We start from the raw sequence: 17,012 nt of genomic DNA, 5'->3' as shown, positions 1-17,012 counted from the left end.
CCATGACGGCACATGACCACCGGATAGTGTATACATAGACCAAGTACGACACGAATGGTTATCATCGCGACAATATCTCCATTATTGTCCTGGGAATAAAGACTTTACCATCCTTGTGGAGAACTGAATGAGATCCCAGCGGCATAACGTCAACCTCAAGCATTCAAACAAGCCCACTCCTCCGATGCCCTCCTAGAATATCGCCAAGACCACAAACAAAACAAACTCCAGCAAAAAGAGAGGAAATCCCACCAAGATGCCCCGAATCCTACGCCTAGCCATTCAAGAATGCGAAAAGCCCCTCCCCAAAGCCAAAGCCGCCCGCGGCTCCTTCGGCGACATCTTCCACGGCTGCTTCGCCCTCGGGTCCGAAGCGGCGGATGTGCGCCTCGACGTGAGCAAGTGGGACACCATGGTGGGCGAGTATCCTCGGATGGAGGATGTAGATGTGATTGCTCTCACGGGAAGCTGTACGTCTCATTTCCCTTTTCAGCATACCTTATTCTGCAGTCTTTTACTGTTCGCGCTTTGGGTATGAGCTGGTAAGGCGAATTAAACCCCATGTTGATGAAAAGTCTACAGACTACACAGCCTTTCAAAACGACCCGTGGATCGTAGCTCTCGCCGACTTCGTCAAGCACGCTCTCCACTCGATAGACAAGAAAGTATTTGGCATCTGCTTCGGCCACCAAGTCATTGGCCGCGCCCTCGGAGCCGAAGTCAACCGCAACCCGCACGGCTGGGAACTTTCCGTCGAAAGTGTCTCTCTAAACGAGCAAGGCCAGGAGCTTCTCGGACTTCCGTCAGTGGTAAGAAGCTGAATCCCCTTTGATGATTCAACTCCTCGTCAACGTGAGAAAGAAAACATGGAGGAAAGGAGAAAAAAAAATTAATGCCTCTTGTTTATAGAAACTGCATCAGATGCATCGCGATGCTGTGCTTACCGTCCCTCCTGGCATCGCCAACCTCGGCTCCAGCCCAAAATGCCCTGTGCAGATCCTCTACCAGCCCGGCCGGCTGCTTTCTTTCCAGGGACACCCGGAATTCGACAAGTTCACCAACGAGGAGATTATCAGAGCAGACGGCAAGATAGGGCACGCCATTTTTTGACGACGAAACGTTCCGGGATGCCCTCGAGCGTGTTAGCCGTCCCCATGATGGTCTGCTCATGGCGAGCCGAGTCATGGAATTCTTTCTTGATAGCGGGAAGTGGAAGGAGGTGGACTAGTAAAGGAAAAGCTGATACTCAGATGAGTCGCGAGGAACCCGTGCGTTCACCAGTTGCTGAGCTTTTCATAGAAATGTATCAACAAGACTACCCAAACAAACCATTATGGACTCCATGGCGATTTTTGACATCTCAGTTATTGAGTCCTCCCAAGCATTTCCATTCAATGAAATATCAAGCAGGTAAAAGTGTCCAAACAGTCAAATGAAACAGCCATAGCCAAGTAAGACAGTCGAGCAGCCAAGTAAGGCAGTCGAAACAAAAACACCCAAGTCAAGCAATCAACGGAACAATCGAGTCATGCAGTCGGGGCAGACGCATCCGCAACACCTGGTATGGCGAATGGACTTGTGGACCATCCAAGGGTTGCGCCTCGCAAAGGGCAGACTCCAGACGTGCTGCAGCACGAAGAGGGTCTCGAGCGCGTTGCCGACCTTGAAGCGCCCCGCGATGCTGAGGAGCCGCGATGTGATGATGGCCTTGACCTTGGACGTCTTGGCGAAGCACCCGACGATGAGCAACGGCCAACACAGGGCCTTGTTGATGCTGGAGATCTCCGAGATGCGGCTCAGCTGCAGGAGCGCGTCTTGGTAAGCGCTCTCCATGAATGTGGCGTACGATCCTGGAGGCGTCGAGGCGTGCGGCCATTCCAGGAGACTCCAGAGATAGAGCATGGCGGCGTTCCTGAAGAAAGCGGCCGCCTCGACGCATTCGCAGAGGGGGTCCTTCTGGGGTTTGAACCTGAAGAGCCGCTCTTGGATTTGCCCAAATGTGACAAAGTGGTTGGGCATGTAGCCGGTGGATGGACCGCCCGTTGGGTCGTCCGACGCGTCATCTGCAAACGGCCGCATCCTCATTCCCAGCTCAAAGGTGCTCTGCACGACAACCATGATCGGCAGCCAGTTCCCGCAGAGTTTGCCAATATATTGCCGCTCGACCAGGTCATCGACGGCGTTTCGAAGTGCCTCGCTCATGAACGGAATTGACTCGGCCGTGGTGACATCGGCTGCAACACAGGCAAAGCAAGCAGAGTGCATATAGTATTCCAGCAAGACGGGCGGGACCTCCTTACACATTTCCCCATGGGGGAGGGTCAGGAGCGTCTTCAAGATGTCCTTGGCTGCGGTGGGGTGGTTGTGAGCTTGACCACGCTTGTCTAGCCGCGCCCTCTGTGGGAGAATATACGGAGATTGGTCAGCAGTTGCTTCCAAGAGAACGTATGGGAGAAGGGGGGCTAAGATTATGGGCTTGTTGGGAGAAGAGTACAAACTAACCTCGGTGAGAGAGATGACCAGGCTTGCCAGGGTGAGTGCAAGCATATCCTGCTCGTTTCCGGCCAGGTAACTGTCAATCATGGGCCCGAACTCAGCAATGGCGGCAGCGTAGAAGCTTTCGGCCCTCTCGCCGGTCGGCAACATGGCGGAAGAGACCTGGCGGTGGTTGGTCCTTTGGGCAATGATGAGCTGCAGGACGAGGGGGTTGGAGTACGACAGATCAATGAGCTTGGGGTTGACGGGATTCAGATCGGGTATAGGCTTCGTCTGGCGGTCCTCTGGACGCTTAGAATAGTACTTGAGCATCTCGGACGCAGCATAATCGTCTTGCGGCAGCAGGGACAATGGCAGAGCGGCGGATGGCGCATGCGTCAGGTGGCATTCCTTCATGTACGCAATGAAATCATTGAGGCGAGAGGACAGAGGGGGCGCGCCCTGCCCGTCCCAAGTGCACTTGACCTGGTACACGGTGGAGGTGCGAGAAGCCGAGTCCAAGGTATAGGGGGTGTGGCTTCGCTTTCTGTCACGGTCTGTGCTGCTGGCATCGTCAGAGTCGATGTCGTAGCGATAATCATAATAGCAGGCATAGTCATGATCATGGTCGCCATCAGGCCCAGGCACGTCGCCGACGGGGCCTTGAACGTAGCCTGGAGTCTGTTGGAGGCGGGTCCGTTGGGCTCGGTTGATCTGCCGGGCTAAATTTTCGAGAAGGGCGGCCTCGTTGGGGTCAAAGACATCAGTATTCACATCGTCTTCTTCATCGTCCTCCTCCTGGTGATTGGCCATGTTGCAAAGCTCCATCTGTACCGCGATGTTGAACTGCGATCCAATGTCAGACTCAGCGTCAGACTCGGAGTCGGAATCAGACTCGGGCTCAACCTCGCTGGCAGGCCCGGCATCACTCTCAACTCCCTCCTGAGAGATTGGGCCAGTCTTTTGCCTCTTCCTACAATCGCCTGATTGTAGGGCGAACTCGGCGCCGTTCTCGTCGAAGTGATTATTGATGGGTTGAATACACTCTAGATTGAACTTTTCGCAGGTAACACAATTGGGTTTGCCCAATTTGCATCTCCTTCCCAGGCGGCGGCAGGTGATGCAGGAGTCCGGGTCCCTGATAAGGCGTGGAATGAAAAGCCCACGCGGCCTTAGGGGCTCCCCCTTTTGGGTGAGTAGAAGGTCAGTGTGACGGGCATAACATGAGGCTGTTGGGAAGCATCACTTACTGCTGCTGACATGGTGGCGGGTTGACAAAGGGTCTGTTGCTGAGATGTTTGCAAACGATGATGGTTCAACTGTAAGTGAAGAACACAAAGGATGGGGACGTTGAAACTGGAACGAGGATTTTGGAGCGATGGCCGCGTCTTTATAGTAGGTTAGTGGTCGTTGTTGAGTTGCGTATGCCTACATCCGCCATGAAAAGAAGTATGCTGGCCAGAGGCGATAATGCATGCTCAGAGGAAGTTCAAAGTAAGTCATCTCCTTTGACGGTGATGACCCTGATGAGGACTGGCGACCTGTGTCCATGAGTTCAGAATTGATGGTCTCGATCTCTGGACGGACGGCACAGTACCCATGCATGGAAGCGGCTCATGCAGGACGGCTGGCTGATGGCACTCTTTTGGGGGGGGGGGAGGGCAACCATGAGATAGCGACCCTCGCAGCCCCTTGCGTCTGGACAATATTTTCCTTTCCTTCCTCTTCCTCGAATCCTTTCTTTTTCAGCGGTCTAAGACATGCTAGCATGAATCACGCGTTGGAAATGACCTGATTTTTCTGCCACACGACTCCATGCCCTGGGCAGCCCTTGTCGTTTGCTTGCCGCCCCCGGATTGACGGCATCACGGAGGAAGGGGGGGGGGAAACCCGGTCCATGGAATCGACGATCCGGGCCTTTGTTCGTCAATCGTGCAATTTGGCGGAGTCATGGGGAGCATGGAGGCGGAGGATTGCTGACTCTTGCTCGCGCAAGCGCTCGGGCTGATTCTGCAGCATGATACAGCGAGAACTGGCAGATGCTTGATCCTTGGTGCGGGTTGATGGTATTACTGCTCAGAGGTCTCGGTGAGATGCAATCAGTCGCCTTGTGGCCCATCCCCCGGCTTCAGCTCGCGCAGACTATACTGCAGTAGTTAGCAGGAGAGTACCTTGTCATGGTCTGCAATGCCCCGTAGCGCGCTGTAGGCAGAGATGAGTGGTGGCTCCCTCGGTCCATCTTCTTGGTGTTCTTGCCGTGTGGTCTTTGATTCGGATTTCCAGCTCCATATTTTAGTCTCGGGGACGTCGATCCGGTTGGCTGCCTGGTGGGTTTTGCGCTATCAGTTCGTATCTGTTATATAGGACCTTTTACCTTGTGGAGTGCCTTGTTTGTGAGTGGTGGGGGAGTGTGCATACTGTACTGTACCGGCTCTCGTCGGCCTCGATCTCGGCTCGAGTTCCTCTGCTCCTCAACTTGCTCGATGCATTTGACCTGTGTGTCGATAGACAGTATTTCCCGGATCGAAGATGGTGCGATTGAGGGAGAAGGAAGAAAAGCGGTGTGTGCTCGGCTCTCGCTCTGCATTGCGCTCTTTCCCTCTGAATTGCCATTTGCTCAGGTGCTGTTTCCTCGTTTGTTTGGTCCAGTGCAGCCATTCGATACGGGGAGTGTGATCGCAGATGTGGGGCCAACTGATAAGGGACTCGTGATTGGAGGAGCGCACCTGCATATTTGTTGCGCTCGATGTGACCAATTCGGCACAGTGCAATTTCCGCGTGCACACGGTTGAAGGTGCATTTAGAGGACCGACTTGGAGACGGTCTCAGCAATTGATACCTCATGCCTCACCCTAAGGTACCTTGGTAGATATCGTACTATTGGAATTGACTGGCCGTAGCGTAATTGACGTGCGGCGATGCAATGCAGGATGCGCTGTACAGTGCAAGGCAGAACACATTCGATGGCTATTGGCGATGGATGGCAGACGAGGCAAGGATATCACAGCGATTGGCCAGTGCCGCAGTTTGCACATACGAGCCCGGCAATGACGAGTCGTTTCCCGCTGGTCATCATCCCATGTTGGTCACTATCACGGCACTGTACATGTACGGCTCACTCACTCATTCACTCACTCACTCACTCACTCACTCTGACATCAATCAACCGGAATCCGGTGTTCCACCTTATTGCTGCTCAACCGGCCCGGATCCAAGCACAGCCGAGACACCTCCGTCCATTGATTCCTCGTCATCCAGGCTGAAAGAAAGAAACCTGAGGCGTGGGGAAATCAAAAAGAAATCCCGAAAAATATCGGGCGTCGTCGATCCTCAGGTCATATCCTGACCCCCCTGCCATGCTCGAATTCTTGCTTCTCCCGCGAGCAAGCCAATGTCCGACCTGCGACATGGTGTCAATTGCTCGTGGTTCTAGATCATTTACTTCCGTTCCTTGTTTTGATCCTGTCTCTCCTGTTCTCGTCCTGCATCGGGGCATCATCCCTCCGGGACATTCTTTGCAAGGTTGTTTCTCGTGTCTTATTGGCCCCATCCGTGCCGTGTTGAACAAGATACGCGATATGGCCATAAACATCGAGCGCGCAAGATCCTTGTCAGAGCATATGGTACAGCACATGCAAGCTTGTACACCATTTGTCTCATCTGTGAGGCTGAGTTGCCACCATGTTTGGTCACCAATTGGAACACTCCCGTCAAGCTCTCCGGCTCACCATGCTAGAACCCATGGGCAAAGCTTCTAGCCCACCGACCTAATGCAGCAGAGAAGACAAGAGGGGGTCTGCGCTACCTAGATGCTACCTGTATTACGACTACAGCCCTATGCTTCGTATGCAGTTGACAGGACGTAGATCATGCTTCGCCACTGGGGTACAGCAGTCTGTTTCGAGTCTGGCGAGCCAGCCCTAATCATCAGATAATTTGTCGTGTATTCCGTATCCACACTTGACGTGACGTGACGAAAATCCAAACTTCAGACTACCACTGGACTCAGCTGTCATGGCCCCCTGCCTGTGAGTGCTTAGACCAGCAGGCAAGACAGATACAGAGCAACCAGTGAATGGCCTTGACGCCGACGTAGTCCATGTGTGTTCTAGGTGTTGATTATCTGGTGCCTGGAAAGATAAGTCCAGAGCTCAGATACCAATCGTCATCCAGGATAGGCATCAAAGCTTCCATGGCCTCAGACAAAATCATAAGCAAGACAACTGTTTTCATGTGCTTGCTACCCCTGTACCTGGCTGATGATGCTTATACTTGGACTTATCATGACTTGACTTGATCGAGACATCTATGTGTCCGTTTGCCAAAGTGCCTGTATCGTACATGTCTCTCTCATCTTGCGTTACCCTATCTCTATGCGTACAAGCATCTATTCATACATGCCTCCTATTACCTGTACTATGTCTCCCTTACCTGAGACCGTCTAGAGCCATAAATAACCCATTTAGAATTAAAATACCCCTTCCCCCCTCCCTCTCACACGACCAACTTCCCGTGTCTTCCTCCATGCACAACCTGTACTCGCCGAAAGACTCACTGTGGCTTGACACATGCAATCACCCGGGACTCGCGCGCCTGCTTCCCCGGCGGATCGTACGGCCCCGGATGAAAAAGGTCTCGGTCATATAGCAGTATCCCTACATAGATCAATTAAGTGTCCGATATACAGCCCCATCGCATGTGACAAAATAGGGGGGTAGCCACAAGAACGCCACCAAATGAATGATGAAGCATCATCATACGTGTATGCCTCCATTGCCCATCTGATGGGCAGATTCAAAGACAAGGCTGAAACAAGATGCTCAACAGTTGACATCAAGACTCCGAACATCGGCATCGTCATATTGGCCGTCAACTGAGCGGGTTCCGGCGGCGTCTGGATAGTTTGGAGACGGGAGACCAAGAGCTCCAAAGTCCGACGTACCCGTTTGAGGGGCGGTCAAACACTCGATAGGTAGGTGGTTCATTGCGTGAGTGGCACATACGAGTACGAGTACTCGTCCAGCTGTTCTCTGGAGTATAGCGAGAATTGTCGGAGGTGGGATAGTCGAAACTATCTTTCTGAGAGACAAGTTGAACCCTCTCAGACGATGACAAGACGGGGCGAGCGCCTTCTCCCTGTTATGAAGCGTCCATGGGTGTAGAAGCGTTTCCACATGTCTTGGGAGTCTTGTTGGGAAAGTTTCGTTCTGCGTCTCTCTCATCTTTCCACTCTCTTTTTCTTACTCCACCTCCCTCATTCTCTTCCGAGTATCCCGATGTTCATGCTGAGAGTCATTGGGCGCGCTGTCTCTCGATTTTGTCTGCTTTCGGCCCTTCTGCGACGTCTTTCCCCTTCTCTCGCCGCTCGTTCCTTGATTTGTTCAAGCATCTATTTATGCTTTTTCCTCGCAGCACCTAGAGAGCTATTTGTATCTATGCCGACTCGGGCCCAGTCGAAGCCATGGCGTCAGAAGTGGCTTTCTCCTCTTTGGGCATCCGCTTTCGGATTCAGTAGCCCGGATCTCCCGTGATATAACATTGTCCTCATCAGCTCATCGTAAACTCTGAATAGTTAGAGCTAGGAATATAAGCGAGAAAACGTATATTTCCTCCAATATGCGCACGTTTCACGGACTGCATACCATGAGATAGAATGCCCGTGTATAGATGTGATGCATGTGTTACTCAAGCATGATGGTGACAATGTAGAATGTGACGCCTTGTGTATCGATCCCGTGGAAGCACAAAAAAAAGGGCATATCCTCTCGACGTCTTCTTCTTCTTAGGAGTCCTAGCAGCAGATAATGGAAAAGGCAGGAATAGGCGTTGGCTCCGCGAAATGCGCGCCGCAAATGCCCCTCGAGCCAACACATGGCGGCTGATATCTGCCGGCTTCCTCCTTGTCTTCCTCTCACGAATCGTAGGCCCTGCGGCAGCGACAACCAGCCCTCAGGTCCACGACGACACCTTCGTCCCCGACCATGTGCTCCGAGTCACGTCGGAAGAGATTGGCATCGGGGGCATCAGGAGATACTCGACGCTCATCAACGGGACGCTGCCGGGCCCTGAGATCCATATCCCAGAGGACAAGGTAGTGTGGATCAGAGTGTACAATGACATGGGGGACGGCAACCTAACCATGGTGAGAATGGCCACACACTACAACATTCCAAACCCAATCTTTTTGCGTAGCGCTCCTTCTCCAGTGAGATGACCATTGGCTTACATCGAGTCCTCCTTGTTTTGAGATCAAAAGCACTGGCATGGCCTCGCCCAAGCAGCAGCCCCCTTTTCGGATGGCTCCCCCATGGCCAGCCAGTGGCCGATCCCGCCGCAGCACTACTTCGACTACGAGCTCAAGACGCCTCGGGGAACTTCCGGGACCTACTTCTACCACTCGCATGTCGGCTTCGCGACGGGCACGGCAAACGGGCCGCTGATTGTCGACGACGACTTGGGCTCGGGGCCGTATCCCGTTGACGGAGACCGCATCGTCCACATCCACGAGCTGTTCAACGAGACGGACCACACCATCGCCGAGGGCCTGCGGGCGACGCCATTCGTGTGGTCCGGCGAGACGGGCGGCTTCCTCGTCAACGGCAACACGATATCCGACTACCCCATCGTCGACCGCGCCTCCGCCAAGCTGTCCGTCATCGAGGTCGACCCGGGCAAGCTGTACCGGTTCCGAATCATCGGCGCCACGGCACTCTCGTACGCGGCGTTTGCCTTTCAGAACCACACGGACATGCGCATCATCGAGGCCGACGGCCACTACACCAAGCCGTACGAGACTGCCCTGATGCAGGTCGGCTCCGGCCAGCGCTTCAGCGTGCTGTTCCGCGCAAAGCCTTGCGCGGAGCTCGAGGCGCTACGCAAGCTCGACTTTTACCTGCAGCTGGAGACGCGCGACCGGCCCACGAGCGTGGTCAGCTACGCCGTGCTGCGGTACCGCAACACCTGCGCCAACATGAAGCATCGCCACATCCATGACCTGCGGGTGTCGACGACGGCGCTGCCCAGGATCAGGCCCCTAGACCTGCCGCCCACCGTCGAGGGCTTCCTCGACTACCAGCTGCAGCCGCTGCACCCAAACGACTTCCCGGCCGATTCCGAGGTCAGCCGCCGCATCTTTGTGAATTCCCAGCAGCGGATTGACGGGTATTTCCTGTGGACGGACAACAGCGTCTCCTGGACCGACGACCACTTCCAGAGGTCGCCCTTCATCAGCCCGGACGAGCCCTACCTGGTGTCTCTGTACAAGAACGCCAGCAGGTTCTTGCCGGACTTCCAGGCGTCCGTGTCCAACTACGGGCTCGACCCGGCGACCAAGACGTACCCTGCCAAGCTGGGCGAGGTCATCGACATCATCTTCCAGCAGGTCGGCGCTCACTCCTACGACGGCTCGCCGGACGGAGGCCTCGAGACGCACCCCTGGCACGCCCACGGCGAGCACTTCTATGACATTGGCGGCGGGCCCGGCGTGTACAGTGACAAGGTCGCCCGGCAGCTGCGCCGCGGCACCCAGCCGGTCCTGCGAGACACGACGATGCTGTTCCGGTACACGGCCCACGTCCAGCCGGACCAGCCGTGGGGATGGCGAGCGTGGCGGCTAAGGGTGCGGACTCCGGGCGTCTGGATGATCCATTGCCACACGCTGCAGCACATGGTCATGGGCATGCAGACCGTCTGGGTGTTTGGCGACGCCGAGGACATTCTCGACGTCAAGTATCCGGACGTGACGGGATATCTCGAGTATGGAGGGAACGTGAATGGGAACTCGTCGCATTATGTCGAGGCGGTGCATTACTTTGATGCCGGTGACTGATCTGTAGTGAGAGTATGGGGGAAGATGGCGAAAGTCTCCTGTATGCACGATGTAGAGGAACTGGGGGTGATGACCAAGGGGGAGAAGAGGAGAGCTGTTGTATACCCATGGCCGGAGAATCGAGAAGGGAGTGAGATGATCGCTTGTATGCAGTCGATGGCTTGTATATATAATTGACGAGTTGCACCTGCGTGCTTGATTATGAGAGAGAGAAAAAGTCCTGACAAAGCACCGACTGAATATAAGTTGACTCACAAATGCAGGATACAGAGTTCATAGGTCACCAGCATCAGACAAAAATCGTTGCACACGCAGCACTGTGAACAGAGACAAGCTTGGGCTCAATATGTTTTAAAGGTCTTTTTCCGTCGTCAGCCTCAAGGCCAGCCATCTCCAGGCACGGAGAGGGAAAAGGGGAGGGTCACGTAAGGAGAACCGCTCCCCTCTAATAAAGCAAACATCAAATCCGAGACTCCAGTCCACATATATGCCATTTTTGTTCTTTTAACCATTGATTGATATCGTCCACTAAAAAAGAGAAAGAGGAAAAGGGGGTACTACAGATCTTTCCTTCTCTCCGTTTAGTGAGCCAGAGCACGGCGGCGGTCACGCTCCTCGGCGATGGTGAGCTTGACACCCTTGCCCTTGGGCAGGGAGATCCAGGGCTTCTCCTGGCCAATGACGAAGACGTTGCTCTCACGGGTGGCAAAGGTGTTGTCAATGGCGTCCTTGATGTGGACGATGTTGAAGCCACCGTCGTGACGCTCACGGTGGGTGATGACACCAACACGGCCCATGTTACGACCACCAGTGACCATGGCGACGTTGCCAGTGTCGAACTTGATGAAGTCGGTGATTTTGCCGGTGGCGAGGTCGATCTTGACGGTGTCGTTGACCTTGATCAGGGGGTCACAGTAGCGGATGCTGTCGAAAAGAAGAAAACGTCAGCACTCGAGCAGGGAGAGGGGTTACATACAGCCGTCAAATAAAGCTTCCATCGTCGTCTCTTGCTTTCTCTTTTATTTGATCCCCCCCTCCACATGAAAGTGGGAAAGGAAGAACAAGGATAAAGAAGAAGAGCAGGAAAAGAGAGGACGCGAATGATGGAAATTCTCGTCCTTCCTTTTCCCTTTGTCCCCGAATCGACCAAAGCTTGATCCAACGGCTGAATGATGTCTGACAGAACTCACGTTCTCGCATCGTGCGTGACCAAGAATGGGATTCCACCACGGCCGAGCTGAACGCGCTTGACCTTGCCCAGCTTGTACTCGGCCTCCTCGGCCTGGATTCGGTGGACGGTGAAGCGGCCCTTGGTGTCGTAGATGAGGCGGAAGTTCTCGCCAGTCTTCTCGATGGTGATGACGTCCATGAAGCCGGCGGGGTAGGTGATGTCGGTGCGGATCTTGCCGTCGACCTTGACCAGGCGCTGCATCATGATGGCCTTGGTCTCGCGGTAGTTGAGAGCATACTTGAGGCGGTTTCGGATGAAGACGATCAGGGGCATGCAGTCGCGGAGCTTGTGAGGACCGGCAGAAGGCTTGGGGGCGTAGAGGCCGGACAGCTTGTCCAGCAGCCAGTGGGAGGGGGCGCTAAGGCGCTTCTGGTGCTTCTTGCTGTGAGGGGAAGACACAGGTCAGCCTTGTTGCCCATTGAGTGAAGATTTTGTTGTGCAATTGAGGCTATCCTCCTCAACCATATCCGAGTAGGAAGGAGAAGAGGAAGAAGGAGGGAGCGGTTCGAGATGCACAGCATTCGCCGTCGGCAACACTCAAGATGCCTCTTTCTCCTCCTCCTTCAGCAGATGGTAGGGCTAGAGGATAGCACTGCTCAACGGGTGTTGCGTTCGTTTGTAACTCACATTCCTCGGGCCATGGTGACGACTGGCTGATTTCTCGACGGTGATGAAAACGACGAAGAGGTTGAGCGTGGAACAAGGCACAGAAATGTTAAATTGACGGCACACCTTTTTTTTTTTCTCTTCTCGCTTCGGTCGCGCCAATTGTGGGGGCTTTCTTGCCCTAAGGTTCACTGCTTGGCAAGGCCCGCAGGAAGTGCTGAGCGAGTCACGTGAGAGGCACATTGACCGGCCAATGCCGCTGTTTTACCGGCTCCGCCTTTCAACTCGACCAACCCTGCGGAGAACCACTGGCATGAGGTAAGCAACTTACCTGAAGGGGACAGTGGTGAGCAAGTGAGAGACTTGAAGCTCTAGTACTCCTACTACTACCTAGGTAGGTAAGTATACAGTAGCTGTCAAGTCTGAGAGAAGGCTAAAACAGATTGTATCTCGAGGACTATTATTATAGACTTGATAAGGTATTACTCCATCCCGTGATGCGTGACATTACTAGAGTATCATAACCCTTTATTGGTCATCTCCCCTGGGCAAGCTCAAGTAGGTAGTAGTGCCTGAAGTAGAATAGATACAAGAAGGCACATATTAAAAGGGGACTGGGACAAAGGAATTAAAAAACAAAAAGGATAGGAAGATACAGAGTGACGATGCAATGAACGTATCGCGACTCTTCTATAGCTGTGGTCCGATCTAATATCATCTTGTTATATGTTCCGCTATCGAAGTATTTCTTCTGTCGATATGTGCTGTTCTGTTTTCTTTTATTTTCCTGGCTTTTTTCTTCCTTCTTCTTCTTCTTCTTTTTTTCTTTTTTTTTTTTTTTTTTTNTTTTTTTTTTTTTTTTTTTTTTTTTTTTTTTTTTTTTTTTTTTTTTTTTTTTTTTTTTTTTGGTGTGTGTGTGTCTTTCCAATTTGTTGCAGTACGGTTCTTCTTCAAGTGATAGAAGGTGTCGATCGACCATCGTCCAGTAAGAGCCTGGCGATACCCATCTCTCCGCCAGGAGCTGATGGTGGAGGCTCGTCGGAGTCCCGAGGAGCTTGCTGCTGCTGCTGCGGCTGCTGCTGCTGCTCTGCTGAGCCAGCAGTCTGAAACAGCCATTTAGGAGGCTCTTCCTGCGCCGCTCCGCGGCTCGCAGAGCTGTTGGCCGTCAGCGTAAGTGATGGTGCTGCGGCCGCGGTCCGGGGCTTAAACGAGTGGACAATGTTCGTGTTGACAATTGGTTCGAGAATGTTTGTGACGCTGACGTCTTTGGGCTGAAAAACACCCTTTTCGATGCGCTGATAGATGTAGGGATACTTGTTCCGCACCCGGTCCCGGAGGTCCGTGGGCTGCCGGGTACCAAGGTGAAAGCGTTTGTCGCGCTGGATCTTGGACCAAGACGGGCCGTACGTCTCGAGGCCTTGCAGGATCTCCTGATCGTCCCGGTTGGAGAAGGCCGTCCTCTCCCTCCTGCGGGCCCTTCTGAACGGGCCTGTGATGCCGAGCCCCGCGAGGTCCGACACCTTCATCCGATGAGCACGACTCTTCTTGATGGGAGGTTCATCCGTCTCACACGAAGCACCGGCGGCAGAATCTTTGCCCGACAATGTCCCGCCTTCTGCTGGGGACGTCTCGGGTGCCATGTTCTCCGGCGTCTTCTGGGGCGAGGTCAGCTGCCTGAACGGGTTGCGGAGCTGGCGCCGTCGAGCACTGAATTGGCCTTCATCGACATCGGTCACGCGCATCTCCTCGGGACAACAGGTGCGGAAGCGGTCCTTGAGATCACCAGCCGAGCGCGAGTTGAAATGAAAGTCGGGATCATCCAAGATGCTGGTCCACTTGCCCACGCCATGGCGATCGACACCCCTGAGCAGATGATTCGTTTCCTCTTCTGACCACTTTCGCCTAGGCTTGCTTGATCGTTTCCTCGTGGTCCTCGGCTTCGTCACCGGCTGATCAGGCTCTGGGGATAGACGAGGGCCCGGCGGGCTGTAGCTGAGCTCGTGGAGGAGCTTGCTCTGGCCTGCGTCGGTGTCGTCAAAGGCGCTGGATTCGATGGGAGGGAAGATGGTCACATGGGGCGGTGGCTCGAGCAGGCCGTTGATGATGGGCGGCATCAAGGGGGCCTGGTGCGCCTTTGGCTTCTTGGTGGGCTGCGGTAGCTGCATGAAGTCATCCTTGATATGGATTGCTGGTCGTTTGTTGTTGGAATTGGAGGTCGAGGCGGCGGTGACGCTGGATGTGGCAGCGGCTGTGGAAGAGGAGGAGGCGAAGGATGATGACGAGCAGGTTGCCGCGGCAGTAAAGTATGGGAGCGCAGACGAACAAGCAGACGCTGTTGTGGATATTGTAGACGTAGATGTTGACGAACACGAGAATGAAGAGGGAGGAGCGTCATCTTGGAAATCTGGCCCCTCGTTCAGAATGCTGGTGAAGGACGGGGCGGGCGGCGTGGGCATCGGCGGCATGGTGACCTCGCTCAGCAGGAGCTTCAGCGGATACAGAGCCGCGCTCCCGGCATATTTGCCTTCTCTGGAGTAGTCGGCCTCTCGCCTGAAGTCTCCAAAGGCGGTCGTCTGGTCCCCGGTATAGGGGGACGCCAGCGGAGCTCCGGGTGCTCCGCTGCTGGGGCCGGGAAGAGCGGCGTTTCGGCCAGCACTTCCAAAGAACCTGTCGGCTCGGAGGCCCTCGAGCTGCAGCGGCGGCAGAGGCCCGTCTCGATTCCCGGACAAGGGCAGCAGCTGTAACGCAGGTAGCGAAGGTAGCGAAGGCTGTGAGGGCACCTCCGTGTTGGGGGCCTCCGCGTCGAGGACCTCCGGGTTGATGCCCTCCGGGTTGATGCCCTCCGCGGTGATGCCCTCCGCGGTGATGCTCTCGGTACTGATGGCCTCCGTGTTGGGGGCCTCGGGAGTTGTCGGATCATTCAAGAGATGGATCAGACGCGGCTCGATGGTAGCCATGATGAATTGAATTGTATTAGCCGCAGCGGCGCATCTATTCTCAGCATGGGCGCAACGGCAGCAACACGCGTCTATGGCCGAAAGAGGCTGGATCATGAACAGCCGATTCGGCGCACGTGAGCGAGGGTATTCAAGGTCCTGAGCTCTGACGGAACCAAAGAGCGAAAGAGGGAATGAAGAGATGGCAGAATGACGAAGGAGAAGGAGGAGCAGGAAGAGAGAAAAAAGAAGAGGGAAAAGAAGGACGATACGGGGGGCAGAAACGAAAGAGAACACGGGTTGATGCAGTTGATGCAGAAACAGTGGAAAGGGAAGAGAGGGTGAGGGTGATAATAAAGGTGAGGGAGAGGGAAGGGGCCTATGATATGATGCTCTGCCGCACTTCCGCAGCGTGAGGCGTCGACATTTCCAGTCAGTCGTCGGCCGTGTCTTGTTTGCTACCTGTAGGCAGTCCTGCTTGTCCTGCTTGGTCCGAAGCGAGAGGGCGCGAGGCGCTGGAATCCCGGCCTGCCCGTCCCACCAGCCTGTTGTACCTTTTTTTGACTTTGCTTTCTGCTCTCTCTTCTCTCCCTCTTGATCTCTACTTGCTGCAGGCTGCAACGGCTGAAAGGCCCCCTTTTTGGGGGAGAGCAGAGGGACTTGGCTGGAGGGGGGGAGGAGGAGGGGAATTAGAATTTGGGGCTTGTACCTGTAGAGGTAAGAGGTCAGGTAGGTACCAGGCAGACGGGACAGAGATGGCGAGAGCTGAGAGCATGAAGCGTGCCGACGAGGTGTGGCTAGTCAACAGAGGCGCTGGAGGGGGAGTGCCAAAGGCCGAAGGTCTCAGAGGTGGTGTCAGCACGTGAAGTACTGCAGCTACCTGACCTCCACGTCTTGGCAGCTTATGATAAAGGAACGACTCGGAGGCATGGGAGCTGGCAAACAACGCGGCTGGATTAGCGGGCTCGGGGAAAGGAAGCCGAGACAGCGCTACTACGATTTAGCAGAGAAGGGGAGAAACAGGGAAAAAGGAAGAGAAAAAAAAAAAAAGAAAAAAAGGAAAAGGAAAAAAAAAAAAAAAAAAAAAAAAAAAAAAAAAAAAAAAAAAAAAAAAAAAAAAAAAAAAAAGAGGCAAAATGACAGCTCGTGTGAGAAAAAGGAATACCGATTGGCATCTGCTGCTGCCTCGTGTTCTCGTGAGGTATCTTGGGCGTCTTACTATTGTTGAGATCTAAAGTCAAAGCCACGAATGTCTATATCTACATAGATAGATGCGCATAAGTATGAAGTCGTAGGTAGGTGGTAATACGCACCATGCGCAGGCTGGTACTGGTCGATTCGGGGCCGAGGGAGCCCTGGAAAGGGAACAGGGGAAAAGAGTTGCGCGCTTCAGTGAAGGGAGAGGGAGCCTTGGTAACCGGACAAGGGAGAAGATGGAGGAGGGGAGAGTCTCGTTCCATCCCCTCGTGTACAGGTACCGGCGCGTTGGCGTCGCCGGTGCGACCTCGCGCGAGCATCGCGTATCCTCTCCAGGTACAAGTACCGCCAACAGGGGACACGCTCTTCCCATTGCTCTCCCCTCACTCCGACTCCGTCCACCCGAGGAGGCACCGTGGAAGAAGCCTCGACGTGAGTGGAAACCTTCTTGAGTTTGCGGTCATTTCTTGTAGAATCAGAGGTCAGCTAGGTATCTACAGGTAGATACATGGGATCGATCACGGCAAGACAAAAACCGGGGATTCTCAATGCAGCAGCAAAGCAAAACCTGCCACTGTCTGTCCGCATGCGGGCTGCTCTCAGGCCGTGATAAGAGGTGTGGACTGTACTCTGTATGTGTGAATATGTGACCCAGATGCCCGAGACGGCCCTGAATTGTGCCGACTCCCACTGAAACTGCACTGGTTACGGATTGCCGGGGCACCTGAGGTAGGGGCTC

General features: G+C 54.3%; 6 protein-coding genes across 6 annotated transcripts; 2 read left to right on the top strand and 4 right to left on the bottom strand.

Moving 5' to 3' along the window:
- Positions 1-256: 256 nt before the first annotated feature.
- Positions 257-1,110, top strand: CCMA1212_004732 (uncharacterized protein; the record flags this gene model as incomplete). The annotated part of the gene is made up of 3 exons (XM_073702026.1): positions 257-470; positions 583-809; positions 910-1,110. The coding sequence occupies 3 exons, from the start codon at positions 257-259 to the stop codon at positions 1,108-1,110; spliced, it is 642 nt and encodes a 213-aa protein (XP_073559441.1).
- Positions 1,111-1,509: 399 nt separating this feature from the next.
- Positions 1,510-3,737, bottom strand: CCMA1212_004731 (uncharacterized protein; the record flags this gene model as incomplete). The annotated part of the gene is made up of 3 exons (XM_073702025.1): positions 1,510-2,397; positions 2,503-3,417; positions 3,726-3,737. The coding sequence occupies 3 exons, from the start codon at positions 3,735-3,737 to the stop codon at positions 1,510-1,512; spliced, it is 1,815 nt and encodes a 604-aa protein (XP_073559444.1).
- A 4,577-nt stretch (positions 3,738-8,314) lies between these two features.
- Positions 8,315-10,303, top strand: CCMA1212_004730 (L-ascorbate oxidase; the record flags this gene model as incomplete). The annotated part of the gene is made up of 2 exons (XM_073702024.1): positions 8,315-8,680; positions 8,732-10,303. The coding sequence occupies 2 exons, from the start codon at positions 8,315-8,317 to the stop codon at positions 10,301-10,303; spliced, it is 1,938 nt and encodes a 645-aa protein (XP_073559443.1).
- Positions 10,304-10,884: 581 nt separating this feature from the next.
- Positions 10,885-12,175, bottom strand: CCMA1212_004729 (40S ribosomal protein S4; the record flags this gene model as incomplete). The annotated part of the gene is made up of 3 exons (XM_073702023.1): positions 10,885-11,227; positions 11,494-11,916; positions 12,162-12,175. 3 exons carry the CDS (start codon positions 12,173-12,175, stop codon positions 10,885-10,887), a joined length of 780 nt encoding a protein of 259 aa, XP_073559529.1.
- A 915-nt stretch (positions 12,176-13,090) lies between these two features.
- CCMA1212_004728 (Telobox protein 1) lies at positions 13,091-15,097 on the bottom strand (the record flags this gene model as incomplete). The annotated part of the gene is made up of 1 exon (XM_073702022.1): positions 13,091-15,097. The coding sequence occupies one exon, from the start codon at positions 15,095-15,097 to the stop codon at positions 13,091-13,093; it is 2,007 nt and encodes a 668-aa protein (XP_073559530.1).
- Positions 15,098-15,677: 580 nt separating this feature from the next.
- CCMA1212_004727 (uncharacterized protein) lies at positions 15,678-16,593 on the bottom strand (the record flags this gene model as incomplete). Its single annotated transcript, XM_073702021.1, has 3 exons — positions 15,678-16,066; positions 16,296-16,329; positions 16,390-16,593. 3 exons carry the CDS (start codon positions 16,591-16,593, stop codon positions 15,678-15,680), a joined length of 627 nt encoding a protein of 208 aa, XP_073559821.1.
- Between the last annotated feature and the right edge of the window lie 419 nt (positions 16,594-17,012).

The sequence above is a fragment of the Trichoderma ghanense genome (assembly GCF_004382785.1).
Source record: "Trichoderma ghanense strain CCMA-1212 chromosome Unknown scaffold_4, whole genome shotgun sequence".
NCBI classification, from domain to species: Eukaryota; Fungi; Ascomycota; class Sordariomycetes; order Hypocreales; family Hypocreaceae; genus Trichoderma; species Trichoderma ghanense.
Note: the sequence above shows the minus strand (reverse complement) of the source record. Positions and strands in the feature narration are given on the sequence as shown.